This window comes from Ciconia boyciana, chromosome 1, assembly GCF_034638445.1.
Source record: "Ciconia boyciana chromosome 1, ASM3463844v1, whole genome shotgun sequence".
Lineage (NCBI taxonomy): Eukaryota > Metazoa > Chordata > Aves > Ciconiiformes > Ciconiidae > Ciconia > Ciconia boyciana.
Genome location: NC_132934.1, coordinates 447,456 through 465,179, shown reverse-complemented (window position 1 = coordinate 465,179; position 17,724 = coordinate 447,456). Strand labels below are relative to the sequence as shown.

At 49.5% G+C, this 17,724-nt stretch overlaps 1 protein-coding gene across 5 annotated transcripts in view; it reads right to left on the bottom strand.

The window, feature by feature from the left end:
- Window positions 1–17,724, bottom strand: part of SHANK3 (SH3 and multiple ankyrin repeat domains 3) — a 372,580-nt gene that overhangs the window by 317,652 nt on the left and 37,204 nt on the right. For all 5 annotated transcript variants that reach the window (XM_072856101.1, XM_072856081.1, XM_072856107.1 and 2 more), the window contains exons 3-4: window positions 15,318–15,521; window positions 11,398–11,469 (exon numbers count right to left, since the gene is read on the bottom strand). In XM_072856101.1, the coding sequence (XP_072712202.1) occupies window positions 11,398–11,469; window positions 15,318–15,521 (276 nt within the window). The remainder of the gene's footprint in view (window positions 1–11,397; window positions 11,470–15,317; window positions 15,522–17,724) is intronic.

The window sequence follows — 17,724 nt, the reverse complement described above, 5'->3', positions numbered from 1 at the left end:
AACCTGATTTAAACCAAATTCAGCCTCTGTGTGGTTAGTCTGCAGAATCAAGCCTAAAACATATAGCACATCTTTTCTAAAATCAGCACCACGGAGCCATGCGATAAACAAGCCAGGTCACATGTTTAAAATTATATAGCCATTTTGGTGCACTACCCCCTACAATGTTACTCCATCTCAGCAGAGCTAATTAGCTCACACAAAACTCTACTGTAACACAGCTCCACTGCACCCATGCCAGTACTTGACCTGCTCGCTCTGGCTGTCTGCAGCGATACACAGATGCGTGCAGAGATGCCAATGCCACAGGAATGCACAAGGTAATACACAAAGCCACAAACATGCAATTCAGTTACAAGGTTCACTCCTCTTAGTGCCCCAACAGTGCAGTAAGGCAAGAGCCAAGAAGAGCAGGGATTCACCAGGGATGGCAGATGCCACAGCTGATCCCTTGGTACGGAGCACGGCCCCACTCCCCGTTACGACCACCTTGCCCATCCCCGAGTGCTCCCTCACATCCTTCAAGACCGCATCAGCCCAGGCAGGGCCGCCAGGACAGACCCAATGCAACCACGGGACAGTGCACACAAGCAAGGAGGAACCACTCAGAGGATAAAAAAGGGTTGGGTCACCCACAGCGGGAGGTGCTGGAAATGTCTACGTGCAGTATAAGCAATTCCCACAGCACGAACACTCCTATCACGAGCACGGCAAAAAGGCAACTGACGTCAACTGCAGCACGGCACAAGCACTGTCTTTTCGGGTGGCAAGACATTCCCCTGACCCTCACTGTTCGGTGTTACTTCTCCCCCAGATCCCTCTCGCCTCACAAGTAACTGAAAGCAAAATCCACCTCTTGCTTCAGTATCCCTTCAGCTACTGCAGAAGTACAGAAACACTGAAGGAAATCACAGCTGCCTGCCAGCAATAGCACAGACGGGACTTGACAACTCCAGCAACCGCCTCCAGGATGCCATCCCAAAATGCCTCTTCCCAACCATCACCCGATGGCGCAGATTTAACCCTGTTCCTTCCACTCCCATTTGTCCATATGCCTCTTCTCCTCCCAGCAGCCATTCAGCACATGATGCTAACCTAACCCAACCGATGATGCTCCATGCGTGACCCCACCAAACCCCTGTGGCCAGGAATGGCACTGCCAGTCCCACCAAGAACCGCACCAGTGGTCACGGGACACATGGAGGCACAAGCCGAGGAAGGGACTCCCCACCATATGGCCCGTCCCCTTGATGCTGGCAGCCTCTGCCTATGCAGGCCCCTGCACCAGCAGCCTTCCTGGGGCCTCCAGGGACAGAGAGGTCCTTGTGCGCGCTCCCTGCAAAGGCAAACACTGAACCTCTGCATACGCGATAGCGGCTCACAGCAATTTCACTTTTATGCTGCTACCAGACACATCCCAGGCACAAACCTGAAGTTCTGCCCCTGAGGTTCTGCCAGCGACTCTCATTTACAGCCCCAGAAATGCATCCTACCCAGACCATCAGCACCCAGCAGCAGTGTGCTTTTTTATATTTCCAGTTTTCTAGGTGTTCAGGAATTGAAAACATTTTTTGACAGTAGGAAGTTGATGCACTATGTCAACTTTTAATGGTACTTTTTATATTTAGAAAGGAAACTGAAGAGAAAGTGCATGAGCAAAAGGAGGATGCAGAGAGAGGCATCGTTGATTCTGGGATCTGCATTCTCCCGCTGTAGATCCTTGTTCATCATCATGGTCCTGTGCAGCACGCAGGCATTAACGGGTCTACACATGGAATTTCCCTTTGGGGGGAATCAATTACTACCCTGCATTTCCAGATAAAGAACAAAGAAGGTTCATCTATACAAGGTCTTGGACCAAATCCACAACAATGCTTCAAAAATAATTTATAAAGTCCAGAGATGTAACCAGTTAATTTTTACGTAGAAAAATATTCTCTTTCCATCAGTTTGTAGCTGCCTATCTGCTCTGCAGCGTGCTCCAGATGTGCAGCTCGGTGCCCACGTTAAGAGGTTGCTGCAATTCACAAACTTAACACTATGAGGAGAGGGTAGGACACCAGCACAGTGATGTCTGATCCTCCCTGGCCCAGTTCTGTTCCTTCGGTTTGGTCCTAGACCTCAGGGAACAATGAAAATGCCTAAGAAAACCAAGAATATAGATAATGAAAAAGACCATTCACCAGAGGCGTTACAAGAATCCCATGCCCAGGATTTAGGTGACAGCCTTGCTCCACTTACAAACAAACCTGAATTAAGGCATAACAAGGAAAGAGATCAAAAAAAGGGAAAAAGAAAAAGGAGATCGCAACCTAGACGGTGTCTCTGATCAGGCTTAGAGCCTGGCCTTACTAAGAGCTGTGTTTGTGCAGCAGAGACAGTGAGCTGTGGCAGGAGACATGGCCGAGCAGCCAGGAGTGGGGTCACCATATGTGTTTCACTGCTGAAAGACAGCAGGTTTGGAATGGCACAGTTGGGTAACACGGTGGCAACCAGAGCGACCACAGCAACTCGACTGCGACACCGGGAGCAGCAGCATGTACAAGGAGAGTGGCCCAACACTTCCCATTATCAGACACTTTTCAGCTTATTTTTTACCAACAGAGGTAGACACTTATTAGCTCAATTAAGCTGTTTTCCAGAATGAAGTTAGAGAAAAATATATTGTTTCATTCAAGTTCAATGACCACAGAGAGAGACACCGCTGTTTGTATGAACAAATTCTGGGGAGGCGGTCTGCTACTTCCCAGATAGCTCTACGGTGCTATCTACCAATAGCCAGATTTGGGAAATAACAGAAATTGGATTAGGTAAAAGAAGAGGAAATTGCTAACTGAGACATCTTGATCACTATATGCTTAAAACCATTGCATCAAGATGCAGGGACTCTCTTTTTTGCAGGCCTCTCGCGCATTTTGCCTTTGCAGCCCAATAACCAGAGAACGGAAACCTCCCGTCAAGCTCCCTGCTCACTCCCAGTGCCTCCTGGGCATCCCTCAGGGTCCCTGAAGAGAAGCTGCTGCAGGTCTGGGGAGCCTCCACGAAGGAACCCCAGCTCCGCCACGGTGTCTGCCGACAGGCGGGGTGTGCAGTCCCCCCTCGACAGCCCGCGGACATCTGCCCGCAGCCCCCAGGTGCCGTTTCAGCTGGTTTGGTCAAAGCGGCCCATTCCCAGCAAGCCGGTGCAGCCAGACCTGAGGCACCCAACGTTTGAACCACCACCAAAGCACGGTACAGGTCCGACCAAAGAGCTTAACTGAAATCAGACCAGCGCTGCGTGGTGCAGCCAAAGCCATGCGGCAATCCCCGCCCGTGGCACGGCTGTCCCCGCCAGCCCTCTCCTCACAGAGGGGATACAGGGGCTCTCGGGGAGCTACTCCCCACCCGGGTGCGACTGTGGTCATTGCAGCAGCCCCGGGCACTGTGGGTGGCAGAGCGGTGCCAAACCAACAACAATTTGATCCTGGCTTTAATGGTTTCACTTAAGTAAGATTTCAGTTACACTAAAGGTATCTCCCATCTTAAAAATGCACCTGTTTAACCTGAGTTTGCAGCATGACAGCTCATACGGACGTCTGTATTTACAAGCATTTATAAAAACGTATTGGTTAAATGGCCCTTCTGCCAACAGTCATGGTTCAAGCATGCTTTTTTCATTCAGAATCAGAAGCAAAACATACTTAGCTTTTGAAATCAACTCAAACACTACAAATATGTCACAGCCATGTCCCTTGCTGGGCACATTATATCCACTTTTCACAATGAAGCAAATGCTGTTATTTACATTCTTCCATGTCGGTTTTTCAGCTTATGCTGATAGAAAAGCTTTCCTGATTGTTTTCCATTTCAGTTTAGCTAGAAACACAGAATATTTTCCTTATTATTTGGACTGATTCACTCAAAGCTGAAAGGAGATTTGAGAACTGAGAAAGTAAGGAAGTTTGTTTCCCCCCCCAATCTATGAATAAAACCCTGGTGGGAAAGGAATGAGATCTCATTATTCTAAGAACTTGAGGGATTTGGGGCCAGGTTTTCAAATGTATTAAGGTGACTAGACATGAAGAGAGAGAGCAAATGTCAGACTCCCACTGAAATCAAGGGGAGCTAAGCAGATGCCTAAACCGCTTAGGCAATTTTAAAATCTCACTAGATACTTGCTTATTTCCTGGCACTTAAATACCTTTGAGAATTTGTGATGAGAACCACTCGTACAAACCAAATCTTCCTTTGTTTAAAAGATCAGTCAGCTTTAAATACAAAAGATATGTACTGATAAATTTACTTTTCGTCTTCTGTGTCCAGTACATTCAAGCAACATTTATTTAAGTGATAAAGACACAATTTAAAATGTTATTTTGCTTTCATTTTAATTGAATTTCCGCTTTCATCCAAATGCAGTTTGATACAAATCAAAAGAATAAAAAAATAATCAGAAGCCAGTAAAGGCATGGCATCCCATTTCCTATATGCAAAAATTAAAACCTAAATGTATTTATATAAACTATCTAACTGCTTAAACAAACACTCATAATGGATCTTCCCGTGAGCAAAAGCACTGTATTTAGTGTGAAGATTATGGTGATTTGCAAATCGATATGTTTGAACGGCTATGCTAACCAGAGTGAAGCAAGCTTTCTCTAGGGAGGAAAAAACACCAGGACCCAACAAAAACTCATGCAAATAAAATTAAAGCTCAGGGTAAGACTCCACCTTGCTTTTTTAAGGGGTGTTTTAAGTCTCTTATTTCCCAGGTGCCTTCACGCAAGCCGCAGCAGATGGCACAGCCCGGGCAGGGGCGGGGGCCCAGGGGCTGCGGGCAGGCGGGACCCCTCTCGCCCCTGCACTGGGACCAACGAGGTCTTTAAGGAAACTGCAACAGAGCTGAGCTCACACCTCCTGTATCTCCCACCTCCTGTATCTCCCACCTGCTACCTGGAAAACCTTTGGGAAGCAATCCCTGTCTTTGGGATCTTCTTTCTTGTGGGTAAGGCTGCACTGCTCCCCGAGAAGGAGGTGGAGGATCCTCGTAAGGAGAGACAGGAACCAAAGCCTGGGTCTGCCCTTACCCTTTGGGCTACTGCCCGAACCGCAGCTCCGGTGCTTCAGCTCGGTTCAGCTCACCCATCTCAGCAGATTACTCCTGAGCGAGTCTGAGGCACTTTTGTTTGTTTACAAGAGTGAGAAGGAGGTTCACGCCGGGAGAGTGCCTGGGGATGGGGCACAGCTCCAGCTGCCCAGCTGGCAGCCGCCGTGCCACAGTCCATTATCCTCCACTAGCACCAAACCACAAGAAAAATCAACACCCTCCAGAAAAGAAAAGCTCATTGAGAGGAAACTGGTGCGAGGGAACAAGCTTCCCTCTCTTGAATCAAAATGAAAGAAAATAAATGAGATATTCTTCTTGCAGAGAAATTATTCTGTCACTTGCTATTCACCGCAGGCTGGGTGCTGGGGGAAGCCAACCCCAGGCACCCGGCTCGGGTGCTCTGCAAGAGTGGAAAGACAACACATCCCCTTCACGCCAAGCACATGCTGATGTTTCCAGCAATTTCAGTCTCAAGGAAAGACTAATCTTTTCTCAGGGTCCAGTTTGCTCCAAACAGCAGCTGGAATTAAGACAAACCATCTGCTTTCCAGAGCGTGGCGGCTGCTGTGGGGTCACAGGCCCTGGAAGAGACTGGAGAAGACCAACCTCCTCCCTCGCATTGGCTGTGTGACAAGCCATTAGGCACCAGCAAATATACACTGCATTGATTCCCACAGAAACATCAAATAATCGATTTCATGACACACCACAACAATGTTTAACCGCTGTCTGGGAGGCTGGCTCAGGGCGTTTCCGCACCCGCCTGGAGCACCCCCAACGCGAGCAGGACAGAGGCCGTGCAGGGGCCCACGCGCGGAGAAGGCCAAGCCCTCACAGAGGACCGGGGACAGCCCCTGCTGTCAGCGCCTCATCAGCGGGGACACCTCCTCCACATGGGACGCTGCCGGGATGTACCGACTTTGGCCAGGATAATGCTAAATTTCTTCATAGTAGCTGGTATGGGGCTGTGTTTTGGATTTGTGCTGGAAACAGAGTTGATACCACAGGGATGTTTTTGTTACTGCTCAGCAGCGCTTGCACAGCGCCAAGGCCTGTTCTGCTCCTCACACCGCCCAGCCAGCGAGCAGGCTGGGGACGCACAAGGAGCTGGAAGGGGACGCAGCTGGGACAGATGACCCCCCTGACCCAAAGGATATCCCAGACCACAGGATGTCATGCTCAGCAATAAAAGCTGGAGGAAGGAGGAGGAAGGGGAGGACGTTTGGAATGATGGCGTTTGTCTTCCCAAGTCACCATCATGTGTGATGAAGCCCTGCTGTCCTGGCTGAACATGTCCTGGCCTGCCGTGTTCATCAATGGTCCTTACATCAATGTGAAGGAGTGAATGAACTCCTAATTTTGCTTTGCGTGCACACGCAGCTTTTGCTTTATCTGTTAAACTGTCTTTATCTCAACCCACCGTTTTTTTTTTCACTTTTACCCTTCTGTTTCTCTCCAAGGACATACTGAAATCCGGGTCAGCTGTTACCAGAGGAGGATCATGGGCCAGATGGGCTGTGGTCACCCAGGGCAGCCTTCACATGCTCTCAGCCATGAGATCCTGCTGTCCTGCTTTCGTTCGTTAGTTTGTCTGGGTAGAGAAGGAGAAGTCAGAGACAAGCTAGAGGTCTCCTGCAGCAGAGAGGCAGGATGGGCCTCGTTTGCACCCAGCTGTGATATGCCAGTAGATGAGGTCCCATGTGTTTCTTGCTGTAGAGGGGGACTCCGGGACACAGATGGCACTGACGGCAGTGCAAAACAGCAAACAGCAAGGCACCACCCTGTTCTCCATCCTCAGGTCTTGAATCCTTGCCCCAGCCTTGATCACCTTCAGCCACTATTAATGCAAAATCCTCCTCTGGCCTGGGCGAGTGCAAGCCCTCCATCCCGAAGGCGGGTGCAGCCCCCCCTTACACACTGCCTGTGCCAGCACACGCCGCACCAGCGCACGCGGATGCTCCTGCATCCAGCCCCAGTGGCCCATCTCTTCCTGAGGTCCTTCACAGCCTGCACCGGCTCCTTTCTGCTGTCTCCTCCCAGCATTGCTGTGGCCATGGCATTCACTTCCCTCACCCAGGTGCGCCTCAGGCAAAGACATCCCCTGCGTCCTGCTGCTCTGCAGAGCAGTGCCACTGTCCCCTCCCCGCTACAACCACCCCTCTCGCGCACTAACCCCAATGGGAAAGGTGGTGACAGTCACACTGCGGACCTGCCGCAGGTGTTGTCCAGCAAGCTGACACTTTCTTGTTGCTTCATCACCCTCGGTCTGCCTGCAGCCCCTGCCTGCACCCGCCCCAGCCCCACACCAGGGCTGCCGTTCTTCTGTAACTGTACGGTTTGCAGTGTGAGAGGATCGCCATCTGTGGCCAGCACTTCTGGCTCTACACTAATGTCAGTCATCTACAACAGTAATGGCATATGTGCTCCTAATAATCACTTTAAGTGTGTTTTAAGTGTGTTGCTTCTTTCCCCTTCAAGGTGGTAATATCCCAAGTCTCTTGGTAGCACAATGTCCTTTGTGGACATTTTGGTAAATGCCAAGATTTTTTTGCACAGATTTTCGTTTATAAGCACAATGGGATTGCCCTTTTCTAACATGCATTTTTTTGCACTCCCATTTCTAAATGGTCTACTGCAATTCAGTGGGAAAAATATCTATAAGAAATGTCACTGCCTGCAGATCCCAAGAGGCACAAGGGACTGAGGCTGATTGACTGATTTTACCAAGTCACTTCGTTATTGCTAGCAATACGAGAAATCAGTTTCCCCACTTCTTAGAACAAGTCCACTGGCACTCAAAAAAAGGAGTTATTTTTCTTTTTCTTGATTTTCTTTTTTAATGGCAGTTAAGAATCATGTTTCAAGGTCATTAAAAGATTCAAGTAGTGTATCCTGCCACTAAAAGTCAGACTCTAAACTCTGAACATTTTCATACTTTGCTCTCATTCAGATGAGACCATTAGCCACAGGCCTAAAGATTTCACGTATACCACAGCCTCAGGAGCGGTCCCACCATCCTGTTAGACCTAAAGCTAATCCTTCACAGCCCTTTAAATTATCACATCTCATAAAAAATGGTATTTCACTGCCCAAGCGATTAGGCATTGCTACAAATAACAGGGAAGCCTCACACCTCGAGCGACGTGTACGGTCTGCACCACACCACAGAGGCATCACCTCCCTGCATCTGCTTCGCCAGAAGAAAACATCAGCCCCTACATGCACAGACAGAAGGAGAAACCCCCACAGCAGCCGACCCGATGTGCAAGCCTGTACAAGCCTGCAGTGGTGGAGGAGCCAGCCGTTCCCCAAGTCGGCCCGGAGACACCTCCTCACTGCGCGTTCGACGTGGGGAATGAACCCCGACCCGCTCCTGCCCTGCTGCCAGCCCCTGCAGCATCCCTCCACAGGGTTGGTGGCACAGCGGGAGGACTGTCCCCCCGTGGCCCCTCGCCTGGCGGTGCCTGGGGCAGCCGCAGCAGAGGCGGCACAGCAGACGGGGCAGAAGCAGGCAGTACTGTGCTCTTCGCTTGGGGTCTGCGGTCCCCAGCAGCTTGCTGGTTTTCTCTCTGCTCAGCCAGCCGCCATCCCAGAGAGGAGCCCATGTCCCTCCGCTCTCCAACCCCCTCTCACCCTCAAGCCAGCTGCCGGGAGGCTGCACACACATGCTCCGCTCTCACCCTCTCCCAGCGAAACCGCGTCAATCTGTGCCAGGCGGGTAAGTCATGCTGCCGCCGGCTCTCAGCACCGGCATCACTCCAACGAGTGGCCAGCTTGAGCACGTCTCCTGCTCGTGCCCCTCCTGGCACTATCCCCTGCAGCTGCCTCCACCGCCTCCCTCACACTGCACCCCTGCAGAAGCAGCCCCGGGGCAGGGCGAGGGCTCCTCTTATGTGCCCACAAGCACTGTGGCCCACAGTGCCCATGGGCTCTGGGAAAACAGCAGCCAAAGGAAACGCTCATCAGCATCCTCTTGATGGAGGCAAAAGGGAGCGGAGATGCAAGAGCTCACTCAGATGCCGTATTTTTATTGGCAAGGGATGGTTTAAAAATAAAGAAACAACATGAAGGAAATCTGTTTAAGTAGAAATTAAAGAATGGAGATTAAGTGAATATTTAATAAAGTGCATTTATGGCTACTACACACTCATAGGGGAAGTCCTCAGATGCTGTTGCTCGGGTCTCCCTGTGGCAGGTGCCTCCAGCCCTCCCTCCAACAGTCATGGTCTCTCACTGGCGAGGCTCAGGAGGACCGTGATTCATGCTTCCTGGCGCCAGGAAAATGCTGAGAGCTTTCCAGATTTGCTGCCTGGATATTCTTATGCCACCAGACAGAAGCCTCGTGACTTTAATCCTCATGACTCAAACCTGAACCCTAACAGCATTTTGTTTCTTGTTTCTGCAGCTCTGCAAACCGAAGACAGAGGACCTGCTTCTTGCAAACAGAAGACAGAGGAGCTCCTTCTTCCCACGAAGATTTTCACCTTTGGGATAGGTCAAGCCCTCTGGGAGAAGGTTTTCTTCCTTTCTGCTTTATATCTGTGGCTCCACCTAGCTCAGCTCTTGCTGTTGTACCTGTTAACTGAAAATTTACAACCCTTGCCTGCCTGTCTCTGGCAGAGCAGATGTGACCAGAAACAAAGCACCACCCTGCAGACCCATGGCAGGAGCCATGCATGGGCACCCTGCACCCAGCAGCGACGTGGGCTGCTAGGAGGCAGAGGAGGAGGCACAGCACCCGGGTGTGCCTCCGTGGTCGCCCGGCCCTGGGCACGTCCTGCACGTCTCAGAGCTGCTGGCTGTCGGGCGAGAGTGGCTGAGTAGCCGAGAAAGGTCAAGGCAAACAATGGCACGCGGCTCGTCAGGGGGGCAAAAGAAAAACAGCCAAGAGGCTGCCCAGCCCTCGGCGGGAAGCAGTCGCTCTGCACAAGGGATTTCTGAGGAAGCTTGTGATACACAGCAACAAGGGAGCTAGCAGGGAGCCCTGGGGTCCTGGCCAGTCCCACGTCCTTCCTAAACAAGAACCCCCAAAGCCTCTCTGCATGGCCTTCCCCAGCACAGTGACCTCCACACACGAGCCATCCCCATGAGCCCCTCCATGCCACTGCTCCCTGCCCCAGCATTTCCCCATGGACTCTCCCAGAAAATGAGTTTGATGGGGGATGAAAGTGTCCTCATGCCACCCAGCAGTTTGAATGCTGCCCAGTGCGTTAGAGCCACCCAGCTGTGCAACGGCCACCGCGCTGACGGAGTCCACCTCCTTCCTCCTGTCTCACAGTTCCCACGCGCCACTTGCCCCGCCCTCCCAGGAACCATCAAAGCCCCCACGGGGCCACATGCCATCTCAAGGCAGAGTTATGTGGCAGCAGAAATCTTCTGATGGTTCCAGACCTCTCCTCAATTATTGTTCTCAATTTCTTAGGCAAGCAGCAACATCATGGGACCACCGCAGCTGTCTAGGGGAAGAGCAAAGCGAGAGGGCATCCAGCCAACACGTGCCCAAGGCCTGGTCACCATTAGCATCCCTGACCCTCTGGCTATGCCAACTGGGGCGTCCCTGGCCACAGAGCCCAGTGGTTTTGGTGGGGTGTCTCTCCTCCCAGGAAACACCCATGCACCCAAAAGCACCATTCCTGCCACACTCCCTGTTCTGCAAACACCCAGACGGTTCATTCAGTGCCTGCACCGTTAATCTTGACACATGCCTTGGTCATCGCCCACAACACGTGGGGGCTGCAGTAGACCAAGAGTTCTTTCCACTTCACATATGGATCCTACCAGCAAAATCCTGACCCAAGTGCATGGGTTAAAGCCAGAGACAAAGCAACGAGCCCGCGAGCAAGGCAGAGGCGTGCTGCAGCCTCTCGCTGGGGGAAGGGAAGGCATGCTCCTCAATGTGCACCATTGTGCTCTCCAGGCATTTAGTGACTCCTCCAAGCCAGAGAATAAAGCTTCTCTTCAGCTGGCCCATCATGTGTTCCTCTGCCTCACCACCCCAGGGAAAGCTGACCCCACACTCTCCCGCAGAGCGTAGTCCAACCACACACCTGCCTGCCAGCGCACATAAGCAGTGCAAGTCTATCCCTGTGTGGGCACCCTACCATGGCTCAATGGGGTCCTTCAGCTTGCACCACCACCTAAACCACCCCAGGCTTCGGCAAGCACCATCCATTTCTCGTGAGTGGTTTGCAGTCTGGCAAGCAGGGAAGACTGAAACATCCCAAAACCTGGTATCCTCTCTGTGATAGACCATCATCAGTGCTGAACATGCTACCAGGGCTTTGAGCTTGCCAGCTAGACTCCAGTCTTACCTTTGTATGGAGCTTGGCAAACTGCTTGTCATCCAGCAAAGTCTGGGTGTACACACGCCTTTTGTACCGGAACTGCAAGGGGGAAGAATGTCAGATATTAGATGAACAAAACCCACTCAGCATCAAACCACTCTCAAGCAGCTCCAGTAAACGTCATCTTGCATGAAGACATTCAGTCGAGATCTGAAAACAACCACAGATACAGAATACACTGTTCTCCTTCCTAATTTGCTCTTACAGTTAATTGTTTTCCTCACTAAAGAAACTCTGACCAGTATTTCATATGAATCTGTCTGGCTTCAGCTTCCAGATGGTGTGGGCTTTATTCTGTTTCTTCCCAATTAATTAGGGATCTCTCTAACAACAGAATGGTTTTCCCCAGGACAGTTCTTACACAGGTGGTCTAGAGCTGACTTCCCTGTAAGCAGGCCAAGCTTAACCTCTCCCTCAATCTCTCTTCTTGAGGGATCTTCTCTTCTGTTCTCAGATCTTTTCTGCTGCTCTTTTCTGTGCCATGTCTCTTTCTGATGTTCTTTCAAGCACACTGACTGTCGCCCACACAATACTCCAATACCAACCACTTCCACCCCAGCCACTCCTAAAACCAACTCACTACTTGGCAGGGTACACACTGAAGGATTACAGGGTCACGCTGTGCCACAGCGTCACACTGGCAATTGCTGTTAGGTTACTTGACCAAAAGGCTCAAAAATTTTCTTCAGAAACTTGTTTTCCACAATGAGAGTCCTTCCTTTGCAAGCAATCCTTGTCATTTGGCTATATGTTTGTCATTTGGCTATATGTCGTTTGGCTATATGTTTGTCATATGTTTGTCATTTGGCTGACTTAGACCATACTTTGATGGGACCCCCACTTACCAAATGACCTAGACGGCGCACTCAACATTGTTATGTTCTCTGCCAAACTTTGTGTAATCAGGCTTTATCAGCAGTGCTTTTACATTTGCACCCAGATCCCTGGGGTAACCACATCAAAATTGACATTGGTCCCTAAGAAACCCCACTAGAAAAACATCTATGCAGTGATGATCGCAGTGACAACTGCTTTTTATCATTGATTAGTTAGCCAGTAGCACTTGTCCTACTGATGTTTTATAGTGCTAATCCTGAACTTGAATATCATGTAGAACAAAATCAAGTACCCCCAAGTGGCTGCTACCTTTGTATAGTTATCTTTATCAAGCAGAATTACAATTTCCTTAAAGAATGAAATTGGATTTGTTTGACTAGATCTTTTTCCAAAGAATGAATTGTATTCTGAGATTTTGAATTGCTATGAACTTAATCCTCCATCAACATTTCATTATTTCAGCTGGAACTGACACCAAGTTATCTTTGGACTGCAGTTACTAAGCTCATCCCACTTACTTTTCAATACTGGCAAAATATTAGCACATTTTCAGTCTATCACAAACTTGTATGATTGGGCAGATGTTTTCTCACACAATTTTTTTTTTTTTTTATAACCATTCCAAGGTAAAAATTATCTTGCTCAGTGATTTACAGACGTTGGTCCTTTGCAGATGCTGCCAGTGTTAGGGATCCTCTGTGCATCCCTACGCAGTCATGCAAGCATCCTTCAGTGGCTCCTCTTCACATCCAGCACCATGTTAGAGGGTCTGCAAATGAGCTCTGTGCCCAGCCTCCACCTCCAAGACCTGGGCAGCGCCATGGCTGAGCCAGTGCAGCGCTGCTCTGCAGATCGCTCACTTTCGACCTCCTGCCTGAACACGCTGGCTCAGGTGGACTTGCCCACCGCTGCTCTCCCAGCACTCAACCTTGGAGAAGGTCCTGCAGGGCTCCCAGCTGCCCCACGCTGTGCAGGCAGGGGCCAGGGCAGTGCATCAGCAAGGCAGGTCTGAGAGAGGGAGGCCAGGCTATATCAGCTTTGATGCAAGAGCAACACACACTGCCACCCAGGTGCAAGGCAAAAACCTCGTCTGAGAAGCTGGCGTACAGCTGCTCAGAACTGAGCAGCAAAACTTCTGAAGAAGCGACTGAAGTGGGCAGCCGACCCTAAGCTAGTCACATCCCAATGGTTTTGCTCCAACAGCTCACCCGCGGACCGGACTTGTGTGGGGAGGACATACAGGCATGAGAATTTCCAAATCTCATTCAAATTTACAAGGTGCGTGAATTGAATGTGTGATGATTAATAATGGTGAGAACACAACGGTGTGTTTGGCATGCAAACAAAATAACTGCCTCATAAAGAAGGACACAGTAAGCTTCTGACAGGAGATAACAACCAGTAAGATAATACAGGATACAGTCAATACCCCTAAACGCACATGAGGGTAACCGACTCTCAGCAGATGGGCAGGTAGACCTCACTGCATGTTGCTTGATCACCACCACACTGCGTGGCAGCTGCTATCTTATCCCAATAAAGGAATCTGGAGTACCTACAGCTCTCCCTGGTGTAGCATAGAGCCAGCATCCCACCTCTCCAGGCAACTACTGCAGATACCTGCTTTTTAATGTAATTTTTCTGTCAATATGCACAAACCTCTCATTTATCCAATCACCTTCATATGCAGCCCTGAGGGATAATTTATCTTTTGGGTTCAAGAAACCTCAGTGGTATCAGCATAGGATTTATGTCTTGTAAATAGATTGCAGATTTTTGGTTTTCCAATAGGATTCTCCAGTGCTCAGCTGCCATTCTTATCAGGTTATGAAGAATCAAAATGACACACAACAAATATCCATGTCAAGTCTGCATTTAGATGTCTGTGCTAAGACATTAAGTGTGGACATTATCCTAAATTATACAAAAACAAAGCATTAAAGCCTGTATAAGGAACATTAAGGAATTTACTACTTCATAGGTTTATTTGCAAGCATTCTTAATGTTGTTCCAAATGTTTCTCTCTACATTAAATGTTAGTTTGCTAAGAAATTGTGCTGCACTTTCTTTCCAAATTAGTCAGGATTAGTTATAATAACAACATTCACACTTGCATTTATAAGAGCTCGTGCAGCTTAAGCGTGTGATGCTTTTTAAATAGACTTTGTGGGTAAAATATAGCACAAGATCCCTAAATTTAGAAGTCCACGTACAGGTAACTAGAGTCGCATTACAGCCAGTGGGGATGTCCACAGTGACAGTCAATGGAGCCCAAGAAATGCTGCAGGTCACTTCAGAATAAACACCTACATGCTATCACCTGAATCCCAGCCTAAGGCAAAACCTATAGCAAATGTAAATACAGAGTTAATTCAGTTAATTTCTGCTCTAGTTAATTTTCTGGAACAGAAAATAGTATAGATTATCCTCCATGCTCATCACACAAATGAGGTCCATACAGGGAGAGCCATTTGCTCTCAAAGCACAAAGTTGCATTCCAGTCTTTACAATAACTGTAAATGAAATAAAATATCAAACTCAAGTCCTTCAGCCTCATATTCAAAGATGTCCCTATGATCTTCCCTCTGTACCTACGAGACTGGCTTTCCTTCTGTTACTGCAATTTCCCATGACAGTTATGCGCCACTAGAAAAAAAGAAATTTTGATCAACAGGGTCAGAAAGCAGGGAAGCTTTTTCACAGGACTATGGCAGATGTTACGGAGCTCTCGAGCAGACAGAGTCACGAGCAACTAAAACTCAGAGGCATTTGCCTCAGCTTTCCCTCAATGAATTCTCCGTGAGTAAACATACACCCACACAAATTTCTATGCTTTCACTCCTGGAAGGGAAATGGGGAAAAAAAAGGGGAGGGGGACAGGGGGCATTAATATCTGTGGTGCCTACAGAGACTACAGTGGAAGGGATCATAGAAGTCCTACATACTTATGTACATACATATATATGTATGCGTGTGTATATATATATATATACACACACGTATACAGAGATATACAGACATTTAAAAAAGAAAAAGAAGATGATGGCTACCTCCAAGTAGGGGACAGGAGTGTCTGGATTCAGGGGGTACTCTCTCAGCAGGCGCTCCTCATCCAGAAACTTCCCAGCCCTGCCATTGAAGGCTGGCTGGAAGAGCCCGTAGTTCAGAACATCCTTCAGGCTGTGGTTCAAAGTGCAGAGGATGCGCTGCTTGGAAACCCACACAGGAACATCTGGATTCAACCGTAGACACTTCTGTGGAGAGACACAGAGGGCAATTAGAGCTGAGCATCACCAAGGTCCAGTCATAGCTGCACCCAGGAACAGGCACAGTAAGAACATGGAGAAGGATAAAATGGGAAAGTCACAATCTTTTCCATGTCAGTGGATTATGGGAAGGGGAAAAAAAGAGTTAAGAGAAGGATGAGACTTAGCAGATCCCCCCAATGCATTTTGTGGGGTTCAGGGCAGACTCAAACCCTGTACGTTATAACATCCTATAAAATATGAGAAGTGTCAAAAAATATTTTATGGCCTAATAACAGTATAATAGCAAAATTTCACTCAAAAATCCCTGATAGGGTGTAAAAAGTCTATTGACTTCACCACCACGGATTTCATAGGTGTGCAAACAAAGGAGGGATGAACAGCAGCACTGTGAGCCCTGCCGGGAGCTGGAGGCATCCAGTGAGGTCTTCCCAGCAGGAGGAGGGAAGGAGAAGAGCCCTCTGCCTCCCCACATGGAAAGTCACACTTCCCCATCTCACCCTGTGACTATAGCGGGTTTCCCCGACACCATAAGCAGTTTCCCTCCCCCACCAGGACCCAAGTCATCAAATATTTATAGCCCATCATCTTCAGGCTGTATTTCCTACAGCTGCTGCCCCTGCTGCCGCACTCCCGGCTGGCTGCGGGGCTGGGGCTGCAGTGCTGGCGGAGCAGGTCGGCCGTGGGAACCTGCGTCGGCCAGAGCCTGCCGAGACGCGCAGCCCGACACAGGTGCTGTGGCACCATCTCTGTATCCCCTCCACCCCGGTGGCGGGGCAGCAGGCTCTTCGCAGCATCTGCTCTTGCAGGCGAAGAGCAGGAAGGCAAGAGGGTGCCGTGCTGACAGCACCAGAGGTTGGTCTCGCAACAGCCTGTCCCCATCGGCAGCCACCATTTCCCCTCCCAGGTCCCTGGTTTTGCATGTTGGCCCTCAATCTTTCCTTGTTCCAGTCACTTTGTTTTCCTCCTTGTTTGTTTCTCCTCCCCCTCCACACTTTCTGCGGGAGGGGAGGAGAAGACAGAGTTTAGTCTTGTTTCAGCTTTTCATTTCAAAGCCACAGCCTGTCAGCCCCGTTTAATGCTCCTGATTTTTGTGCTGGAAGGCAAAGTGAGCAACCACCCTCCCTGCCTCTGCAGTGCTCCCCCAGCAGCTGCTGCTTTCCCAGGCGGAGTCCTGCTCCACTCATCACACAGAGGCACTCCACGCTTCCACCCACCCTTGTTATTCCCCTAGTCCACATCATCACCCTTGCAACAGGAGACTGGAAGTGCACGCCGTGTCCAAGGGATAGGCGCAGCATGGATCCACACAGCGCTATAAGCACATTTTGTCCATGAAGGTGTTGAAAAGTTGAAGCCTGAACACAGACGTCTCTCTGGATTTCCAAACAGACAGACTGACCCGATTCCCACCTTCTCCACATGCTCAGCAGCACTTCCAGCGGCTACAATGGACCCGCAGCACCAGAGCTCCTGCCACCGCCGCACTGCGTCCGCACCGGACCAGGAGAAGGACACTCACCCCAAGCATCGGAAGGAACTGCACATCCTCACTCACCCCTTCAGCCCCACTTCCAACTTCAAAATTTAACCCCAGTGCCTGTTTTGGTCCCTTGTCCCCTTAATAGCATCATTTTGGTTCTGCGAATTAAACGGACACCGTTTTGAAAAAACTGAACAGCTTTGCCCAGAGAGAAGCAGATGACCCTGCTGGGCACAGGGCAGGAGCCAGCAGAGCACCCGCGCTGCCCTGCACGGTGCCAGCTCACCTGCCTGTGCACCACCACCCAGAAAAGTCACCGTGCGAGACAGCCACCGAGCTGATGTTACAGCTCATTTTTCTCAGGCACAGATAACTTGCACATGACAGCATGCATTTGTACTGCAAACGGAGGTCAGCGTTATCTATTTCATTGCTGACCGTATTAGTGAGTCAGCATGCTTATCAACTATGGCTTATCCTCCAGCAGGTACTGAGGAAGTGGTGGCCGGTTGCCGGTGTGAGAAATCAGGAGTTCAAAACCTTTGAGAAATGCCAGCTCTGTTCTCTTTCAGTTCTCAAAGAGAAGGAGAATACACATAATTCTTTTCAGGGACCCTAAATAAAAAATAAACGTTGTCTATACCTTCCTATATGTTTATTTAGCCTCTAGGACTCTTCCTCACTGTCAAATTATGCTGTTCAGTATTA